Source organism: Setaria viridis, chromosome 7 (genome assembly GCF_005286985.2).
Source record: "Setaria viridis chromosome 7, Setaria_viridis_v4.0, whole genome shotgun sequence".
Classification (NCBI taxonomy): domain Eukaryota; kingdom Viridiplantae; phylum Streptophyta; class Magnoliopsida; order Poales; family Poaceae; genus Setaria; species Setaria viridis.
Genome location: NC_048269.2, coordinates 18,675,971 through 18,697,996, shown reverse-complemented (window position 1 = coordinate 18,697,996; position 22,026 = coordinate 18,675,971). Strand labels below are relative to the sequence as shown.

The window sequence follows — 22,026 nt, the reverse complement described above, 5'->3', positions numbered from 1 at the left end:
GGGCCTAGATATGCTGCTTTGTTGGGCTTCGCAGGTAAAAATGGCAGTCCCAGAAAATAAATGCATTCCGTAAAAAATACACACTCTGGCATTAAACCAAAGAGTTTAGCAAGTCGAAATGAGCATGTTCGCATGACCAACTCTGACATCAGAGAATGGATTTAGCCAGCTATTGTAAGAGATGTCTTACCAAAATAGTGGCACCAAATCCAAAGACGCCCAAATTTTGATCAAAATTCCCATTTTTTGATAGGGCGATTCTCAGATTAGTACTATCTGTTTTGCACGCAAAGCATAAACAATTAAACACAATTTCTCGGATATCACCCAAAGTGTATCAGGACAGTAGAGTCAAGTCTCCCTGGAGATTGCCTCCTCAGTTCCCACAAGGATCACAAAGGGGGGCACCAGAACAAGCACCACCAACCATTCATTCCAAACACCAGATCACATCGAGAAGTCGCAACACGCGAGTTCCATTTATTTATCACCCATAAGGTAGCAGGTATATCGACATCTCAACTCCCACGGCTGTCATTATCTGGTATGACTTATGCCCAACGATTCGGATCCATTACATTCTGAGCAAGGAAGGTGGCAATGTGCGCACATCACTCAGCAGCCTTGCCTTTCCGGCGGTTGCTACCGCCTTCTGAGGCTCCAGGGCCTCCGGTCTCCACCAGGTAGCAGATCATCGAGTCCACGTCCTCGCCGAATATGCTGTAGGCCTCCATGACCTGGATGTAGCTGAACCCCATCGCCAGGAGCAGCTGCATGCTGCGAGTCAGCACGGTGTCTGGGAGCACGAAGCACTCCTCACTCCCTCTGTCTACTGCCGCAGCGGAACGAGAAGACCCGCTAACTGCAGAGCAGGAAAGAATTGTCAGTTTCATAAAATCGACCGGAACAAACACTTTGTATTCTTCAGATAGGCTTACTTGCGGCAGAAGATGATGGCTCTGCCCCTGATGTTGATGACTCCCTGATGTTAAGCTTTTTCTCCTCCGCCAGATACTCTGCCCTTGAGGCCTCCATCACCATCCGTTCTATTTCCCTTTCTGTCAACTCCAAATCAGAGTAGAATCTCCCTTCAGCCAAAAGTGCCTGACATTGCCAAAACAAGAGTTAAGGACATGCCATCTTATTCTCAGATAGCTTCAGATAGGCTTATTCGGTTTATGAGGATACTGGGATGGCAACAGCACACATAAATAACTTGCAGTGCTTACATTCTCGATTTGCTGATCTTGCTGAGCTTTTATTGCAGCCTTCACCTGGTCCCTGTCAACATTATTGGTCTACACAAAAAGGGAAGTAAATCAATTTGAAAGAGAACATAACCATCAATTGTACTAATAACTGTCTACTACAAGCAAGACAAGAAAAGGTTCAGAGAAGCAAAAAAGATTTACCCCTCTAAGGGAGCTAAATCCAAGGCCTGCCCCAACTGTCTGTCGACGGGGATCAACCACTGAATTGTAATGATTACCATGATGATAACTTAACCTAATCGGAGGAACATCTGTGTTATAGCTTCCTTGAAAAATGTTAATGGGCTCTGCAGTAACAGCAAACCATGTTAAGTTGACATTAGCTATTATAGGAAAAAAATAACAAGGACAAAAAAGCAACAAGGGTAAAAACATCAAATGCTAAGCACAGTTTACCTGTACTGTATGAATATATGTGAATGGGACGATTGTACATCTCTGCAAATGCCTGGATCTCAACATTGTTGCCATATACCTTAATGAATCAAATAACCAATCAGCAAAGAGCTTTTAAATGAGGCAACAATGCCAAATTTCTACTTTTAGAAGTTCCTATTCTGCTAGTTTACAGAGATTGGTGTTCTTGCCCATAGTTTATATTAGAAAGGCAGATGCTTTCAAAAGTTAGGAAAAAATTCAAGTTTTGCTGCGTGGAAGCATGTAAAAATAGTAAACACAAAAGGAGGTTCAAATAGGTGGAAATGCTTGGCAGGGGCACAAGAAAGCAAAAGAAAAAAAAAAGTTATGTACGACAGAAGCTGACCAAACAATTGAAGGTTACAAGGTTATATTACAGAACTGGACACATGCACACCTCATTGGAAAAATAGGACTAACAAAAAGGTGGGAAATTAATAGTTTGCAATATATGATAGCTTACCTTATCTCTCCTTTTCCTCTTACAGTATAATGTAAAACTTTCAGTTATGAACTCAGAGAAATGATCCCGTTCCCTTTCCTGAAAAAGAATTACAAAACGACAATGAACTTTTCGACTGCATGGCTATCAGAGTAACGGATAACAAGAAATCGTGGCAATGCATGTTTTTCCCTGTTCCAAAACTACAGAGCAATCAGTAGTTTACCCCATAATTCAATTGCACATTATGCTCCCAAATACTGTATTTTTTAATTAAAAAAAATACACTTCTTCCTTTATTCTAGCACCCCCATATTTACAAAATGATTGGTCTCATAGAAAGATAGAGAATAGCTTAATCCTTGCGCAAAATTCCAAATTATCAAAGAATGCAAGTGGGCAAATAACACAAGAAACTAGATTCAGAAAATATTCCTCTTAAATCTCATTGGCAAGAAATTCTGCTTCATGGATAGGTCGTACCTTGACAAGGGACTTTCTGTCTACCAAAACAGAACATACACATAGAATTTGGCAGCGTTTTGCATTGCCTTTACACAAGATACAGTAACCGATGCTATTCATAATATGCCAAAAGGCAATTGAAAGTAGCTGAAACTTTTGTTGGATACAGCTATAACCAATTCTGTAACGGCACGTAACAAGTTTTTGACCACTTATGGGTCAAGCTACTGGAAGATACCTCGGCAAGTATCCAACCTAGTTAAAAGCTGGTTATTTACTGGTAAGTAACCATGCAGAAGACATCAATTGCTAGCAGCTGGAATCATGGAACAGGTGGCAACCATCTCCATAACAGTATAATTGTGAACTGGGTTGCCTCAATTTGTCAGTGCACTATTTAGCTCATAACAGTTCTGTCAAAAACTACGTCAAAACTAACCAATCCAAGGACTTGGCGTTCATAAATTGGTGACGTAGAAACCAGACTTGTTATAGCAAGACAATACAGAACTAAATGATTGAGTTCATCGATTATAACGATGCTGCTCATTGACAACACAAGATTGCCCTTGCAAAGACATAAACTACAAAAATTTCCATTCATGATCAGATGCAATGATGCAACCTACCATGTAATCAACACACATCTGCCTAGCCATATCATAAGCTTCTGCATCTCCATAAACTTGATCAGCAACTGCTCTGAACAGACAGTTACCATCTTCTGCCATCTTTCTGATTTCCAATCCTTTCACTCGCCTTAGGTCATGCTCAAACATGAGGTCCCTTTCCTGAGGCACAAATGAATTAGATGAGAAGTAGTCAAAAAACATAACCATATAAAAATTATCTGCTCATCTACATGACAAAATCTGTTACTACATAAGTAAAAAAACCGCAAGGTTTTTCTGGACTAAAAAGATTAGTGTCCACTTATATTATTAGGATGAATAGCTCTACTGAGAAGAATGCTTTTGTTATTGACACCTTGGAGGAAAACACATGATATACAGATTCATCTAATAATCAAACACCTAAAAGTAACAGATGAGCCACCAAAGAGCGTATTATTTAAATATACGGATATTAAACATCACTAGGACTATCTTCACATTTCACAATAAATGCTGATGTAATATATAAGACTGCTATAAATGTTATTGCCTTATAGGAGAAATGAAAGCTCGTATATAAAACAGAACAAGACATCTGGAAACCATACCGAATCATCATAACTCGAGCCGTAACAGGGACCCTGTTCATCTGCACTATTATAACCTTCACCATCAACCAGTGACCTAGGCGAAGAAGGCCGAGAACCTGAAGCAGATGTCCGGGCTGCCACCGGTGGCCAAGCTACTGGCCTTCTTGAAGATCCAATCCGCATACTGTTTGAACTTCCAGACCCCATTCTCCGCAACCCAATATTCCCTGGAGATGGTTTTGGAGGTGGAGCTGGTGGTGGTGGCGGGTGCGATGCTGCACCTGCCATCTGTGACGAACCAGTGCTAGACGGCACAGAATTCCCATGTTCAATCTGATCAGAAATCTGGAGTCCTTTCAGTTCCTCCACCAAGAAAGTGGGGTTGATTAGATTAGAGTCATCCTTAGGAGGTTTCTCTCTTGCAGCCCTCTCCTCCGCCGAGCTCGAGCTCTCTGAAATGGGGTCATCCAGCCTTGAAGGCTTATTGCTGCTGCTACTGTTCTCGCTGCCCTCATTTAGATGCTCGGTTATATCATCAGTGGCCAATAGCTCCGGCAGTTGCGGCTGAGGCCGCAGCGGCAGCTCCTCCTCCCGGGCAGCTGCTGGCGGCTGCGGCTGCGCTGGCTGCGATCCCGAGCGGCTGGAGCTGGACGAGGAGCCGGCGGCCCCGCGCTGCACGAAGATCCTCGTCATCTCCCGCCGGGGTCGTGCTCAGCGTCGAGCATGGGAGTTTGAGCTGAACCCCCAATCTTCCTAGAAAAATCAACTACACCCAACCCTTGGCTTCCCAATCCCTTCGCGTCAGCTGAGGTCGATCGATCTCGCCCCCGATGTCGAAGGTGAAAATCCCATCCGACAAAATTAGGGTTCCTTACCAACGAAGGGAATTCCAAGACCGAGTCGATCTCCACTCCACTGCCAATCCGATAGCAGCGGAGGAAGGGAGGGACGAGGGCGGCCGCGGTGGCGATGGCTGCGAGGGGAGAGCTCCTTCGGGGAGGCAGCAGCTTCGGTGGTGGGAGGAGGCTGGTGGCGGGTTCGGCGGCGCTGGCGAAGAATAGGACGATGGATTGGTGTGTGAGTCATGCTTTGAGGTCTAGGCGTCTAGCACCGGGCCGGGGCGATCCGGGCTGAGCCGGGCCTGGTTTTGGGCTGAACCCGGCCCTGATGGTTTTAGGCCTGAAATTTTAGGCAGTTCTTTGTTATTTTTTTTACTCTAATCCGTAGGGAGGCTTCTACCTATTTTTTTATATAAAAAGATATGTACAAATGGATTACATGAGCCTCGTACTCAAAGCAAAAAGGGGAAAAAATACAATTTAGAGATTACTCAGCCAATTAGATAACAACATATTAACCTATGGCTTTGCTTTAAGCAAAACCAAAGACATCTATTAAGAACACTTTCCAAGCAGATATTGATAGGACCCTATTATCGAAAATAATTGAATTTCTGTGGCACCAAATGCACCAGTAACCAACCATAATCATTTCCCTGAAGATAGGATTTCCAAAAATATTCCTGACTGTAATGATCATGTTCAGAGATGGCAGATCCAAGTCCCAAATTATTCCCAACCATGCCTAGCAGCTTTGACCGAACGAACAATAGAAGAAAAGGTGCATAGTATCCTCTTCCATGCTGGAGGTGCAAAGAACACAATTATAATCATCAAGATGCATGTTCTTTCTTCTGAGCATATTTCTAGTATTCAACTTGTCCCTCAACAGTAGCCAGAAGAAGAATTTATGCTTGCTCTGCAAGATGATTTCCACATCCATTTGAAAAGCGGTGAACATGGCTGTGTGCCAATGATCTGTAGATACGTCCTCTTGGAAGAAAAAATATTGGAACCATAGATGAAAGTCCAATCATCATTCATATCTCCTTGGATATTGAAATCATTCAATAAGTTCATTAGTTTTGAAAGTTGAGCAGAAGCTGTGGCAAAGAGGGGTAGGTGGAAGTTGCTTCCTGCTTCACATGATATAAAAGTCTTAACCGAGCAATTTTTCCTCTTAGCATAAGAGAACAACTGCGGAAATCTAAGACTAAGTACTCCAAGATCCCATTGGTCCTTCCAGAAAATAATAGTGTCACCCTTATGCAGTGTTGAAGTAGCTAGCAATCTGAAATTATCAGTTAAACTCATGATATCTCTCCACCAAAAGGAGCTCACCTGAGATCTAGTATGGGGATGATTTTCTCTTTGGTAGAAGCGAGTCCATGTTAACTGGTGGGAGGTCAGCCTTGTTGTAGAATTTATGCAAATACTTCAGTAACGGGGTTGTATTGTGAGCTCTGATGTCGATGATGCCCAAACCTCCTTGATCCTTGGTTCGACATGACGTCGTCCAAGCTACAAGACATCCTCCCCTTTTAGACATGTCCCCTCCATTCCATAAGCAATGCTTGCAATACTTTTCTATTTGTTCAAGAATTGGGACTGAAACTTTGAAGGAGCATAAATAAAAAGTAGGCATAGCTGCGTAGACCGAATTCACCAGAATTAACCTCCCTAAATATGATAAGAATTTATTGATCCCTGACAACCTTTTCTTAATCCTTGTCAACACCGGCATCAATTCCTCAACCGCAGGCCTCATGGTACCAAGAGGAAGGCCTAAGTAAGTGAAAGGCATGGTGCTTATTTGACATCCTAATGTACTAGCTAGTTGCTTGCATTTTTCAATCAACACATTGATTGGCACTAGGAAGGACTTACTGAAGTTCACCTTTAGGCCTGTAGAATCCACAAAAGACATCAACATGCCCTTCAAACAAAACAGGTCATGAGCATTAGCAGGCATTATTAGCATTGTGTCATCTGCATATTGAACATTGGATAGTCTCCCCCGAAATCAGGCCCCAGTGGATGCCCAATAGCTTCTCTACGGCAAGCCTCATTTATGATGGTTTGCAGCAAGTCAGCAGCCAACACAAAGAGTAGAGGAGACAAGGGATCACCTTGCCTAACTCCTCTTTTACAAGCAATTTTTTTTCCCTGGAACTCCATTCAATAGAATAGAAGAGGTCCGTAAATCCAAAATACTTTTGATCCAACTGATCCATTTGCCAGAGAAACCTTTGTAGTGTAGCATATCTAGGACCACTTGGTGTTCAACTTTATCAAATGCCTTCTCAGAATCAAGCTTCAAAATGATAATCTCTCTTTTAGACTGATGACAAATGTGCAGGAATTGGAAGGCCGAAGCCAAACAATCTTGTATGGTTCTACCCTTGATGAACCCATAGTAATTTGTGTGTACCACCTATAGGATTACTGCTTGGAGCCAACACAATGAGTTTTGTGAGAAGCTTGATAGAGTAATTTAGGAGTGAAATAGGTATGTAGTCATTGACTGTCTCAGGATTATCCTTCTTTGGGATCAAGGTTATTAGGGAGCCATTAATGACAGATAAAGATTACCCTCTGCAAAATCTGTGCATAACCTGATGAAATCCTATTTTAGGATTGGCCAGCACTTTTTAATGAAGAGACCATTGAAGCCATCTGGGCCTGGAGCATGACTGACAGGCATATCTTTTATGACTGCATCTATCTCTTCCAAGGAAAAAGAAGCATCAAGATAAGGCAGAACCACCTGTTGGATAATGGATGCCAAGTCATAGGAAATGCCCACAAATTCAGAAATCCCCAATCTTTCTTTATATGAAATCCAAAGTGCACCAGCTATCTGTTCCTGCTCTGTAAGAATTACTCCATTCTGCAGGCATATCTGAGAAATAAAATTCCTTCTAAAAGAATAAGTAGCCATGGCTTGAACTAAACTAGTATTTTCATCACCAAATTTCACCCATCTAGCAGTGTTCCTTTGCTTCCAATAGGTCATTTTGGCTTCCAGAAGGTTAATTAAGTGGGCTTTTACAATTCTCCTGCAATTTCTTTCTACTGTATCAAGAGGCCTCTGATCTTCAAATCCATCTAGGAGAGAAAAGACCCAGTTGCTGTTATTGATGAGTTTACTAATCTTTGACAGTTCTCTACTCCATTTTTTAAGGTCAGCTCTCACCTGCTTAAATTTAGCTGGCAAAGTTCTTGCAGCTTTAGCAAAATAAGATGCCAAGTTCCAATGGAGTTCAACAGTAGGTAGGAAGTCTTGAAACTCCACCCAGTAATTTGCAAACCTGAATAGACTGGACTTGGGTATGCTAGTACTGACTGAAACAACATATGGAATGTGATCAGAAGTAGGCCTGGACAGAGGTGTAACCTTAGTATCAGGATTGGTGAGAGCCCAACTTGCTGAAGTGAAAACCCAGTCCAATTTCTCTAGCAATGGATCAACTTGCATATTGCTCTAGGAGAAAGATCTACCCTGAAAAGGAATCTCTACCAAGTCCAAATGTTGGAACAGTTCATTAAACTAAAGCATACCATTAATATTACCTTTGTTTGTTCCTATCAGTAGGAGCACGAATAAGATTAAAGTCCCTAGCAAGAAGCCAATCCTCAATATTATCAGTGTTGAAATTATAAAGCCATGATATAAAAGCAGTTTTTTTAGGTTGCGAAGAGGGGCCATAAATGTTGGTCAAATGAAATGCCTTCCCAGTGAGATGTGAGGTAAGCTTGACTGTTACTGAGAAAGCATTAGCCATGATAATATCCCCATTGAAAAGAGTACCATTCCAAGCAGTAAGAAGACCACCAGAGGCCCCATCAGAAGCAGAGCAAGCAAAGCAATTCAGTTATCTTGGTCAACATTTACTTAGATAGAACTAATCAAAATCTCTCCTCTTTGTTTCCTGGAGGCAAATAACTGATGCAACACTTTCAGCAATTTTATTTCGAATAGCATCCCATTTGCCCTGTGAATTAATGCCACGAACATTCCACACTAAGATGTTGATTGCATGATTGTTATTCATTAGAACATAAAAAACAGTGGTATAGAAAAGGTCTGACTCTAGGCCAAACCAATTTCATCCAACAGACCAGGAAGAAAACCAGGAAGTAGGCATCAAGGTAAAAACCAACCCTTATCACTAGCATCGTAGATGATATCTAGATAGATTGTGCACTGATGAGTTCGAAACAAATTAAAAAGTAACAAAACAAAAGCTGGCATCTTGCAGGCTGCAGACATAACTAGCTACCACCACCATAAATAACTAGAGATCTATTCATCATCAGAAACTGCTAGGATATCAGCTGAAACCGCCATTGGCTAGATTTGCAGAAACCAAGTAGCGATGCCCTGAACATTTTCGATAGAGAGATGTGGGGCTGGGACACCAGAGGACACGACATGACCTCCATACAGCACCAAAGCTTGCGATGCCGCTTCCTGCTCCGCTGCAGCAGCACTTGCTCCATCTTTGAAGCTGTCAACCTCCTTGTTTAGCCTTTGACTCCTGCAGACAAACTTGACATCCGACGGTTCACGGAGCTTCTTAGCACGTCTCTTGCACGGTGTTGTTTTGGGCACTAGGCCATCCACGATCATCAGGTCACAGTCTTTTTCTCCCTCCTCTATCACGCCCTTGTCAGCTCCCTCCTCCTCATCCACTAGAACCTTTGCTAGATGCATAAGCACATCAGGATCATTAAAATAGGTGGGAATTTGGGTGTTAAGGTCAACATCCAATTGGAAGAGGAATTTATAAGAATAACTGCTGAGAGGAGGAGGTACTGCTAGGAGGAGGAGATTAATCACCTTGGATAAAACCAGCAAGGTGTTTGCTTGGGGGAGCAGAGATGGCTCGATGAAGACAGAAGGGTTGAGAGATGCTGCAAGATCCTCCCTGGCTCCTGAGAAGGTACTCTTGCTCTGTTCCTTTGTAGCAGTTGCCTGTTCCTTGAGCCTAAGAGCATCCAAACCAGCAGGATCACCAACAGCATCAGCCACATCAGCCTCATCAGTTGCAGCGAAACTAGCAGAATGGACCTCAGTTGCATTGACCTCTTTCATAATCCCATCCTCAGCTTCATCCATGGCACCCCCATGGCCATCATTGTGGTTGGAGCCCATGCCATCTTGCTGACCAGATTCAGCTGAAAACCCACCATGGCCTACATGACCCATCCACCTTGGTGCTTCATAAGGTAGGGGATGAATGAGGCCCTCCTCAGGCAAAGGATTCTCATCCTGCAAAGGAACCACATCCTTCTTGCACAGCGCATACACCTGGAAGGAAATGGACTTCGCCTTCAAAGAATTACCAATCATCAAGGTGACAGCTTGGGGAATCTTTACATCATCATTTAGATAGACCTTAACAATCATCCTTCCCTTATAATTAGTCTGGTGCCATTGCATGAGTAAAGCAAAACCAGCAATTGCCTTAGCTAAATGTGTAGCCTGGCGCAGATCTAAGGGATAATTGAGAAGCATAATCTAAGCCTCACGATCCAAATCATGAGAACGAGCATTAAATCCTTCATCATATTTAATGAATCTCATCTGATAGTCACCAAAAGGCCATACCTTGCCCAGAAATCTCTCTCACTCGAGGGCGTTGTTGAAGGTGATAAAAGCTTCTCCAATCGAACATGCTTGGATCTCCAGGTTGCAGACAGGATGGCGATGGTGACACCCTCATTAACCTTGTCGATGCAGCCTGCGATGTAGGCATTGAGGTGCAGAGGAGGGGCGTTGGGATCATGGAGGCACACTTCGAAATCATGGGGAGTGAAGGGATAGGGATCAACTGGGAGGTTGACCATGGTGGCTACTGGCCGTGGCGGTAGGGTGGAGGGGGTGGGGTTTTTCGTGGGGGCGACAGTAGCTGGAGATGGTTCTGAAGAAGATGAGGAGCTGGGGGGATTGCAGCCAGGCAATGCTAACAAAGCGATATTTATAGGCTTCCCCTAAGAGGAACTTTGACCTGGGCCAGACTCCTTCTTGGCGCGATAGACGCGTGCCTGGGTTCGAGAAGATCGGCTGGAGCGGGCCATATGGCCATAAAAAAGCAGGATTTGCACCTAACCTGATTGCAGCAATTAGCAACGTGGTGATCCGGGGATAGGCACCGGAAACAACGCATCTCAATAGACTTTCCAAACGAAAAGGAGCTAGATTTTGAATTTGAATTTGAAGCCTTTGGCCCCGGAACCCGCTCCCGAGGGATCGAAGAACGCGGAGAATTGCGTTCAAAAAAATTATTAGGGAAAACCAGACGATCATGAACTAGAACCCGATCAACAGAGCCCGTGGCATAATTTTGCTGATAATAATTCGCCGGGAAAGATAGCCTCTTGAACACTGATCGCTTGAGCAAAGAGAATCCACATAGGAAGGCTTATGAGATTTCTTATGAACATGAGTCCATTCCTTGGCCTGTTCTTGCAACCAGATATTGTAATCCTTCTCCCAATTTGGACCACCATTATCCCACAGAACAAAGTAAATGGTAAAAGATTTGCAAACATGAGAACGAAGCATGTAAACCAGAAAGCCAACATCCTTGGAAGCCACCGAGAAGCAAAACATGAAACCCGAGAGGTGCTGAACATCGAAATCACCAACGATTCCACCCAAGCAAGATTGTAGAATCAAACCCACTGATTCCACATTAAGCCTAATAGCAGATCAGCCAAAGGAGACCACCAACCAGAACACCGAAGAAGAAGATCCAGGAGAGAAACTGACCGAGGAGGAAAACCTATCTTGCACCAGGCGTTGAAAATCCAATCTTGGACCGAAGTTCTTTGTGATTGTATTCCAATATTAAAAGGTCATTTAGTTTAATAAGGTTTCTAACTAATTCCCCATGTGCAATGTGATGTAGCACAGTCACATAGGGCGCGTTCGGTTTCCGAGCAAGCCTTGTCTTGCCTCACCTTACCCGATGCGGAGAGCCGATCCGGCTCGCTTTGCTGCAGCAAGGTAAAACTAGCTTGCGCAGGACTTGAGGTACTGCAGCAAGAGAAGCGAACGCATTTTCTTTTGCCCAGCCTGGCAAGGCAAGCAGCGGCAAAGGTTCCAAGCACGCTCATAGATGATGTTGCTAAATTGGTCAATTATATTAGCCAAAAAATTGTGAAATCAAAGTATAAGCCAAGCTCAACATAATTAGGCCCAAAACCATAAAGTTAGAACAAGCAATAAGATACATTCGAGAGTGAGCAAATATAAGCTAATTGCCATCTTTGAAGTTCCAAACATGAATCGCTAATCAATCTATAGTCACAATATAAAATTGATGATATATAATTTTGTTTAATTATCTAAAGGTCACTTGTAACACTGAAGCACTCAAATTATTCAGTTTATTTATTTTTGTCAAGTTTATACTTTTAGATAGCCAAGTCTAAACTTTTGATTATGCTAGATCTAGAATTTTGGTGATGCTAATAGACTAAGAAAGAAGAAATAACACTGGATTTATGATCGAGAAAAACTATGTTTAGTCTCTTTTTTTTATAATGAAAATTTTCTAACTTCCTGGCTCCCCTTGATAAGGGCGAATCGGTTTACTCATTATTACACGTGGCAAATCAATGCTACACGCACCATAATGAAGAGGTTTAACAAAACGATCAACGGTAATGCTACAACACGGACGTCTGGAATTTTAAAAAATCGGACGCTCCAACATATATTGCAATAGTTAAACATCGATGTTGCAACTGTTAAACATCGATGTTGCAGCTATTATTTCTGTATGTTTCACAGTGGATGTTGCATGAAACATAGTGTTTATGTTACGGTGGGAATTTTCTATCCTAGATTCGAACGTCGTAGTCATTTTTACACATCATTTGTCATGTTGCAAATAGTGACCGTTTTCAATATTTCGTCGGAGCGTCCGATGGAAAATTTTCCATAGGACATCCGCGCGCTTGCAGCGCCAAACAATCAAAGTATAAATACTTATAGATGCTATATTTATTTTCAAAATTTATAGGTGTGTGACCAAGCCTCCAATTCAAAAAGGAATCTTCCACAAGCCTTCAATTCAAAAAGGAATCTTCCACATGCATCAAATTTTAGGCTTCTTAACAAAACTCACCTTTGATCTCGTGAGACCATACCATAGGCGCCAAACAACTATAAGGTCATTTTCAATGAAGGATTTCATGTTTATATTTCCAAAATAAAGAAAACATTTAACTTGTAGTTAAAATAATTTCATATAATGCATTGTTTCATTCGTTGTTATTTCCTAGGCTACATGCTGGGTACAAACTGTGTTGGAAACAGTGTATATATCGGTCTGTTCGCTTCAGCTTATTCAGCTGGCTTATCAGTCACCAAATAGTATTTTCCTCTCACAACAAATCAGTTGTTTCAGCTTTTCAGCCGGCTTATAAGCTGAAGCGAACAGTCCCTATGATTTCATCATTATGAAACTCATTTCACCTCTCTTTTTATTAATTTTTTGCCACGAAAATGCTGATATAGCACTCTATTTAACGAGAATGAGACTCTAGTTGAGAGTGACTGAAGCTGAACCTCGCAGTGACCGTACAAAGTACAAACCCAAATCCAACCATTGCGGGCCTGTAATTTGGCTCTTTGACCCAATGGTCCTGTAGTTTGGCTCTTTGCGAAACTTCCTCCAGGGCACAACGGTAAATGCCGCCACACGGACACGGTTTCCCAAGGAATCTACGAGCTGTGCACCCAGTCGCTGCAGTCTGCACAGCCACGGAGGAGCAAGAGAGGAATGACCGAAGGACCCAGCAAACAGCACAAAGTCATCCAAGACTTCACATGTTTACACACACGCATTCTTCTTTCTTTTTTTGAAAGTATAAAACACACGCGTTCTTGATTTTTCTGTAGAGCGCAAAACGTCTACTCCTAAATACTCCATCCCTAAAAGTTAGTCGTCAAACATTTAGGGAAGATGGAGGTAGTAGCTTGATAACTGATTACAGCTTGCGACTTAATTCTGAATTCGGATCAGCACACACGGAAAAGCAATGCTACTGACAGACCAATCAGAACCCGGATGATTGATTCGATTAAAAATGTCCAGCAGCCAGCGGCCATCCAACAGATGGTCAGCTACATCTAGCAACCGGATCGGCCAGACAAGTAGGCGAATCCAAAGTATCGGCCGCACCCGGATAAACAAGAGAAGCAACAACCAAGCTAGATCTATTACCCCTTTCGCAAAGGAGGGGCTTAGTTTATGCTGCCACCTAACGTGGCCTCCATAATTTGTCACGCCACGAATGGAGTTACACACCGTTGCAGCACAAGGGAGCAATGGCGTTTCAGGATAAACTCAGCACAGTCACAGCCCACGATGGCAGATGTCCCATGATGCCACGGCCAACTCTTTCAGTGATATCTAACCCCACTTGCAGTTCAATCGGGGTCTTTACAACAGAACAATACAATGGTGAATGGATATGTCATGATTTCACACCTTTGGATGTATGGTTCCTCAAAACTTATGTGGAACCAAGTGTGCTTCATGCAAATCGCACAATCAGTCAAGTACGGTTTTGCCTCGCAAGCAAGGCATGACCAAATACCAAATTTCTGTGATACTGAAGTTCTTTAATATCTAAATTTGGCATAATAGTTTTCATTCTCTGCTTCTGTTACTGTTAACCCAACCTCCATCCACGTTGTGCAAGCGCTTCACGAACACGTGAAGCCACATCAGCAGCATCATTCAGGGGAGGATAGCTCCAGCTATCTGACATCTGCGATGAAGGACATTGTGGCGTTTACAAATTCAATGCTGACGAGCTTCAAAACTGAGATAATTGGAAATCACTTTGGTGCAATTGTATGTTAGAACTAAATATGTGGATGTATATCTAAGCGCCGCCCAAGAGAAATCAACTGACAAAGGGTAGCATTAAGAAAGCTTACATCTTCCAGCCCAGTGAATGGCCGGACAGCCCTACGCTCACGTAGACGGTTGTGAAAATCTGAGAACTTCCACCTGCAGTGCACGGCTCCAATGACGTATACAGGCTTCCTGTAAGAAGTTATACTCGAAGCTTAGTGATGCATTCCGTCAAAGTCTGGCACAGTGTAAGAATATAGCATAACAACTAACCCAGTGCTGCATGCCTCACTAAGCATGCTTATAGAATCTGCTGTTATGATGAAAGCATCAGCCCATGCAAGATGGCCCAAGTGCGGGTTAGGATCTGCAATGACAAAACCAGATCAACACATTTTTTCCATGTTACACAAGGATCAAGATATGCCACCAATATCATTTGCAAATATACCTTCACCGTCCCAAATATAAATCTTAGGATGTGTACTGAACTCTTTCAATATGAGATCAGACACCTGCCGACAATAGTTACAGAAATTGAGTGTAAACACTTCCTAAAAAATAAAAGTGAACACTCAAAGGTCCTAGTAACCCTACCTTTTGTGGTGTTCTCCTTGAAAATGAAATTCTGACACTTCCACAGGTCTTCAGAACATTGTGTAGTGAGCTTACCAGCTGCTTGGCAAGGCCCAGATCATATTTACAGTTTCCTAATCATTGAAAAGACTATGCATTAGAAATACCCATATATTCATATGAAGTTGAAAAGAATCAGATCAACTGTAGAGTAAAATATAGTAAAACTATTGAAACAAAAGAGATCTAAAAGCCTTTGTTTTATTGGTCTCCACAATTTCAAACTCCAAAAGGTTCTGAACTTTTCCTCAATAATTAAAGGAACAAAAAGAACATGTGGAATGCAAGAGTTTGCATGAAAGGGAATGAGGAATCTGGAATATATCGAAATGCATACAATTAGTTGTGCAGAACAGAGATCTAGCATTTGTGCACTTGAGCAATTGCTTCGCATAGATTGAACGGATGCCATTAATGTGTTAACATATCACCTAACATGGGGTAGTACTGTAGTAGGCTACCTTCACACCATATATGATTACCATTCTCATTTCATATTAGAATATGACCAAAATCTGAAGAAGTAACCTTTGTATTGAAATATGTCATTGAAGATAACACTATACATGAAGTGCGGATTCAACATGGGACTACAGTTTAATTGTAGGATGATCATATGTTCCTGAACAAAGGAGTTTGGTGTTTGTAATAATTTGTGGTACCACTAATTGGTACTGCAGATTGTTCGGTTCCCCAGTCAAGTCAATCAAGGACATGACTTAGATGGGTACATTGGAATATAGTCGGCGCAGGAAGGGCAAGAGGGTGGGGAATATTTACTTGTTGGTCCACCAATGTTTACTATTACCAATGGCTTTGGCAAAGGAGCAAGTTCGGCATGCCAATCTGCAGCAGCAAAACGTAATGCAGAAGAATCTGCTCGGTGTAGTGCACCAGCAGTGAGGACCTGGCTTTGCAAGTTTCACATGTTAAGAACAGCACAACAATTACATGATGAAAACATACAGGGCATTTTATATAAGAAAGTTGAGCAGCATACCACGTTTGGACCAGGTGGTTCTTGTGGAGTAATCCATCTCCGGAGAAGGCGTGGAACTTCTTGTTGTCCTTTTGCAGTTAAAGCATAGTAGTCATGATGAGGTGTCACGACTAAATCAAACCTATCAAGGTGAAACCTGGGATGTTGTATCTGAAAACAAATAAATACAAATCACTTGCTAAGCAATGATCCGCTAAAGAAGTAGGAAAAATATTCAAAATCTCCAATTGAGTAACATGAATTAAACAGTTATACTGATCATGGTATTCTACCTGAATGACAAACACATTATCTGGAGCTAAACACCTTATGGAACTTGCATACGATATGGTATCTCGGCCACAAGCAACAACTAATGCAGGACCTTCTCTGAAAGTGAATCAAAATTTGATGAAGCAAGGGGCTGATGATGTTACAGAACCTATGAATAAATGTCTTAGACAATGTCTAGGCTGGTCATCATTTTGCAGAGCAAAAGTCATCTACGAAATTCAAGAAAAATGCTTTAGCTTTGAGAAGTTGACCTTTAAATCTATGAAGAACTATTCTTATTTCCAATTTTATTCCTGAAAGCGTCTTATCTCAGTGCAACGACAAGTTGACAACACACAACTGACATGTTACGCTAGTTCTATCAACATAATGCAAGCTTGCAACCTTATTTGCTTATTTAAATTCAGATTGAGAACACTACAGTTTACTTATACCTGAGAAGCCAACAAACCTCAGCCATATTTCGAGGAATGTGATTAAGTTTATACAGGAAGCCATATAAATACTATGCTCTAATTCACAAGTGATTTTTTTTTAAAAAAAGGTGACCAAGCCATAAAAAATGACCATCATTTCAAATATTAGCATGTGTGAAGAAATGGAAACATGACGATTGACCTCATAAATTGAAACAGGAGACTTAAGAAAAAAATCAGAAATTAAGAAGAAACCATGCTTATATGGATAATGCTGAAAACAGCTAAGGAAAGGTACGTGACCTACTTCTCAAAGGTATCACGGACCATGGTCACCATCTTTTGAGTATCTGCTTCCAGTACATAAGACAGTCCAAATGATTGACAGTTATGGACAGGATACTGCACAAACTTGTTTCCTTGAACCAATGTTGCAAATCTCATATCAGAAAATACGCGTCTGAGAAATTGATCCAGTATTTTGTGGAAGGAGATTGGGAGAAAATGCAGCCACTTGTTGATTCCTCCTGTGGGCCTGATAGCACGCTGTGAAACCAGACATATTCAGAAAAAAAGAAAAGTAATTAGCAACCATTAGCTAAATGAAAGAACAAATAAATGGGTCTTTAGGAGAGGAAAGCTGAATTGTAATCTGAATCTAGATGATAACTCCCATTTCAAACTTTTGCCATGCTTTTTAGAACATTTGCCATGAGAATTTTTTTTTAAAGGAAGATGAGAAATAGGTAAGTTGAGATATCACTAAATTTCTCTTCCATACAGAAAAGAACAAAGCTTGCACAGACAAGAAACAGCAATGCATATCCTTTTAAAATGTACGACTGCAGTGGCACTGGAAAGAAACAACAGTTCAGTTACAGCATTTCAGGCAACAGATATTTCCAGATACATCAAAATAAACAACCAAAAAAATCCAGTCTGCATTGTGGCAGAGAAGCTGCCAAGAAAAACCCCGGGTTACATTAGGCGCAGCATGTGGCAATGCATAGGCCAGTAATTAACTGGTTCCACATTCAGAAATTTTCAGAATTAACTGCCGGTCCATTTTAGAGTCATCTCAAGACTGATGTTTACATCTGATCCACCACAATTGCAAAGATTCAGATATACAGTCCCCTCAGCGATAGCAAGATAAAAATCCCAATTTAATATTAGGGCAATTAATAGATACAACTCAATGCAGAATACATTAATGGAACTGAGAACCATTCTCACCCAACTCAATGCATACCTCAACTCTTGAGCCACAGCTTATGTGAACAAAAATGTACAATTTTCTCTTAAACCATGGGCCGTGGATACACCCCCACAGGACCACACATGAGGCACCAAATTCTTTTCGATGCATAATGCCATTTTCTCAAAAGAAAAAAAAGAGAAGGGGATGCATAATGCCATTTTCTCTAGCCACACCAAATCAGCCCAAACGTTGCATCAGAAATGTATGTGGCAGTACGAATCAGCCATTATATGTAGAACAATAGAAGGATAACTGAACTGACGACATCAATCGAACGAGCAACAAAATAAGGTGAACAATCCAACCACACCACCACCGCAGGGCTGGCAGGGAATGAGGGAAGTTGGGGGCTTACGTACGTAGAGCGTGAGGCGGTCGGCGAGGCCGAGCGCGCGGAGGAGGCCGAGGCACTGGCCCTCCGCGCCGGCGCAGCCGTTGCCGATGACGACGGCGCGGCGCACCACCGCCGCGCCGCCGCCCGCGGCGAAGATCTCCGGCGTGGCCCCTCCCGGAGGCTCCGGCGGCTCCGGCAGCCGTATCGGTCTCATCGGCGCGTCGGCTTGCCCCTCTCTGCGGCGCAGGGCTCAGAAATGGGGGCCGGCGCTGGGCGAGTGGGGCCGGCCGGCTCGTCTGCGGCTGGGGTAGAAGGCACTGTCGAGTGAATCAGCGAGGAGGAAGAGGAGGAGCATCCATGTGGGTCGTGGTCTCGTGGAGAGCACTGTCGAGTTTGCTTTTGCATTTTCTTCTTCTTCTATTTTTTGGTCCCCTTTTTTGCTTTGGTTGCATCTAGCTTTGCTGCCTCTGCCCGGCGGCGGCGGGGGGAGCGCACCGCCGGGGAGGCCGGGAGGGGGCGGAGAAGACAGCGAGGCGCCGCCGCCGATGCGAATTTGTGGGGTGGGCTTTTGGGCTTTGTTCTTGATTTCGCTGATTGGGCTTGTCTAGTGGTCCGAAACGTGCCAAGGATTTCAGCCTTTTTAATTCTCTGTCGCATTGGCGCGCTCCTCGATCTTTCCCCCGTTTTTTCCTGCTAAAAAACCGTCCTAAAATTCTTACACTACGTTCAAAAAAAAAATCCTGCACTGGACACGGAACATCCAATCCTGCACTGGACACGGAACATCCAATCCTGCACTGGACACGGAACATGCTCAGGGGGACTGTTCACCATCCGACAGTAGCTTGCCTATGAGACGCAAGATCAAGTCAAGAGGCCTGGATGTGACACAAGATGCCCTATGCTCCTACGTGCTTCAGACTTGATGAAGATGGGGTAAATGCAAGTTTGCAAAATCTTTGTGGCGTGAGCTGACGCTGGAGGATCACAGAGTAGAATTGGCAGCCTTCATCATCACAAAAGGAGGTTCTACTGGATATTTGGGAGTATACTGAATTCTTCAGTAAGAGACGTGACAATGCCGAGGAAAATTCAGTATCCTGGGCCAAGCCGAGGGAGGATTACCTGAAGATTAATGTTGATGGTGCGTTCCGCGGCGAGAATATGAAGTCTGGAAGTTGGCATGTCTGCAGGCTCTGTACTTGGCTTCGGCAGCAGGGATGAACCGTGTCGAACTAGAAACTGATGGCAGCATCGTGAGAACAGAACAACTCAGCTCGCAACTGGGTATGTCCTCTCTAGGAGTTCTCTTTCGGATATCAAGTTCCAAATGTATGTTAATTTCGGTGATGTTCGAGTTTTGTATGTCAATTTCAGTGATGTTCGAGTTTTTTCCATTAATTTCAGTGGACTTCTACCCAGTTCCTATTTTGTGTGTTCTAAGATATTAAACTCACTGCGAAACTGCACTTGCCAAAGGTCAATGACTCAATGGTGATCGCTGATCAAACATGCCGAGCACCCTTTCAGTGAAGAGTGAAGACAAAGCGTGCGCTGCAGAATGTATGGGTATAATTTTCATGACAGATTGTTTATTTGTCTTTACATTCTGCAGCGTATAAGCTAATAGAGTGGTCAAAAGTGGCATCCTTCTGCAAAGAAAAAAAAAAGGCAATGTCAAAATATCTTTTTTAATGAAGAGGGAAGATCGAAGAATGGCTCCTGAAAAAGGTTGATGCATTGCTTTCTGATAGTCTCTGATGTGCCTTGCCCTTTGATGCAAGAACTAAAAGATGGAATCATGGGCGCATGGCTTGCCTACCAACAGGAAACAGATACAGCAGTCTGACTAGACCTGCATATCTCTGGAAGCATCTTAGCAAACAAACAGGCGCAGCAATTGCCAGGATCCAGTCCAGACTGACAAAAAAATGCTTCCGACAAATCAAATTTGCAAAGCAGCGCGGTCAGTTCTCACTCAATGGGGAATCCGGCAGCAAATTCACACTCAACACAGCCCCACAGATGTAGAGACTAGAGACAGAACACCATGAAGCAAATTAGGACGGTTCATTGTATTGATCCTTGCCATGCTGAATAGGGGTCCAGCAATTGACTAAAGCACTGCACCCACAATCTGAAATTGACAAGGGGAAAGGGGGGGCACAAAGGAATAAAGCAAAATGCAGAGTAAAAGAGGCAACAAAACCCACTTCCCCCAACAAAGGGCCACTAAAAGTGGAGCCAAGTGATTCACAGTCCGAGCCAAACCAAATTGTCTCACAAAACCATGTTTGATAAAGACATAAAGCATCAGGGCTGGCTCCCATATCATTTGTGGATTTGTTTAATGAACACCAACAGCACAAATAAGGATTGCCCAACAGAATCCAAAAGGCTAGCTGATTCATGATAAGCATCACTTGAAGTATCAGCGGTTCGAGATAATTGTTGTGATGCCGTCATGTTTGTGCACAATTCTCCTAGCTGCAAGCACCTTGCTTATTTTTTTCAGAAAAAAAGCACCTTGTTTCGAATTTCCAGAAGAATGATGCATCTTAACTAGCGTTCAATGGTGTATAGTCCAGGGCACCCAAAGTTTCAACATTCATAATACTGTATTACTGCAGCTACAAGAGCCACAGACCTAAAGGCACTGAAATATATCACTAGAGCATACAGACGCTAAAGTGCAGGCAGAAAGTTATGAAGCACCGAAGAAAGATTATGTGTTCTTCTACTAGTACCAGTAGTACACCTGGCATCTTTCAGCATTGTGTGCTGTACAACAAGGTGGAAGTATATTGCCCAAAAAAAAACAAGGTGGAAGTATAAGCTAAAAGAAACTAGTAAAATTGAATGCCAAATATGTTGCTGGTATATTTCATTTGTTCAACAAGTGATTGCCATCAGGGCGTTTACAATGCAAGGTGCTTAGACATGAGTGCTTAAGGAGAGAGAATGTTGTCACATCATTAAACATCAGTATAGAAGTCCCTTCAATGCAAACTGGTGCTTAAATAGGCTCAACCATCTTGTTAGCACACATTAAGCACCAGTGCAAACTCATTACAAAACAGTTCATGAAAACTAAGCATGAAAAACAGTTCATTAAGCACCTCCTGAAAACTAAACATGAAAAACAGTTCATCGTGAACACCGAACTGGTTATCTACAAAATTGTTATGAATGGACGCATAGAAGTACAGTACTACTGTGAGTTACAGAAAAACAAGATCAGGTCCTACAGCTTTTCATGCCTATTGAATTAAGAGTTCTAGTGCCAACTACAGTCCTTCCCAGCAAATAAACCATGTGCATGCGTTGTTGAATGAGTGCATATACATCTTCCAACTACGAATTGAGAGCTTTGTTACCAACTACAAATCCTCCCAGGAAATAAACCATGAGCATGCATTGCTGAATGAGTGCATATACAGATGCTACCGAACAAACCCAAATACATCTCTGATACTCCGTAGGAGTATATTTGAAAGCATTATCAATTCACTAGGGTGTGATATCATATTGGTGATCAAATAATTCAGCAGCTCTCTGAAAACAAAGTAGATTCAATCAAGAATGCA

The 22,026-nt window shown here is 42.5% G+C and overlaps 2 protein-coding genes across 3 annotated transcripts; both read right to left on the bottom strand.

Moving 5' to 3' along the window:
- Positions 1–452: 452 nt before the first annotated feature.
- On the bottom strand, positions 453–4,871 carry LOC117863868 (OVARIAN TUMOR DOMAIN-containing deubiquitinating enzyme 6). Its single transcript, XM_034747749.2, has 8 exons — positions 3,818–4,871; positions 3,225–3,386; positions 2,152–2,229; positions 1,668–1,746; positions 1,413–1,558; positions 1,230–1,298; positions 939–1,104; positions 453–862 (listed from the first exon to the last, which is right to left on the bottom strand). Exons 1-8 carry the CDS (start codon positions 4,490–4,492, stop codon positions 612–614), a joined length of 1,626 nt encoding a protein of 541 aa, XP_034603640.1. The 5' UTR covers positions 4,493–4,871; the 3' UTR covers positions 453–611.
- Positions 4,872–14,032: 9,161 nt separating this feature from the next.
- Positions 14,033–21,892, bottom strand: LOC117865255 (mitochondrial fission protein ELM1). Of its 2 annotated transcripts, none has more exons than XM_034749412.2 (10): positions 18,465–21,892; positions 17,152–17,390; positions 16,428–16,524; positions 16,156–16,305; positions 15,936–16,062; positions 15,117–15,229; positions 14,971–15,034; positions 14,793–14,886; positions 14,603–14,711; positions 14,033–14,430 (listed from the first exon to the last, which is right to left on the bottom strand). In XM_034749412.2, the coding sequence occupies exons 1-10, from the start codon at positions 18,651–18,653 to the stop codon at positions 14,332–14,334; spliced, it is 1,281 nt and encodes a 426-aa protein (XP_034605303.1). In that variant the 5' UTR covers positions 18,654–21,892; the 3' UTR covers positions 14,033–14,331. The 2 variants fall into 2 exon arrangements, with proteins under 2 accessions (XP_034605303.1, XP_034605304.1); XM_034749413.2 differs by having other exon boundaries at positions 14,357–14,484.
- Positions 21,893–22,026: the final 134 nt, after the last annotated feature.

What these genes read in the sequence shown, in the direction of transcription:
- LOC117863868 (XM_034747749.2), bottom strand. Translation starts at nt 4,492, where the DNA reads ATGACGAGGATCTTCGTGCAGCGCGGGGCCGCCGGCTCCTCGTCCAGC. An exon ending in AGATGTGTGTTGATTACATG is followed by an intron (nt 2,230 to 3,224) that starts GTAGGTTGCATC and finishes ATTCTTTTTCAG; the next exon opens with GAAAGGGAACGGGATCATTT. An exon ending in AAGATCAGCAAATCGAGAAT is followed by an intron (nt 1,105 to 1,229) that starts GTAAGCACTGCA and finishes TGGCAATGTCAG; the next exon opens with GCACTTTTGGCTGAAGGGAG.
- LOC117865255 (XM_034749412.2), bottom strand. Translation starts at nt 18,653, where the DNA reads ATGAGACCGATACGGCTGCCGGAGCCGCCGGAGCCTCCGGGAGGGGCC. An exon ending in CCGACCGCCTCACGCTCTAC is followed by an intron (nt 17,391 to 18,464) that starts GTACGTAAGCCC and finishes CTGGTTTCACAG; the next exon opens with CGTGCTATCAGGCCCACAGG. An exon ending in TTATATTTGGGACGGTGAAG is followed by an intron (nt 14,887 to 14,970) that starts GTATATTTGCAA and finishes TTGTCATTGCAG; the next exon opens with ATCCTAACCCGCACTTGGGC.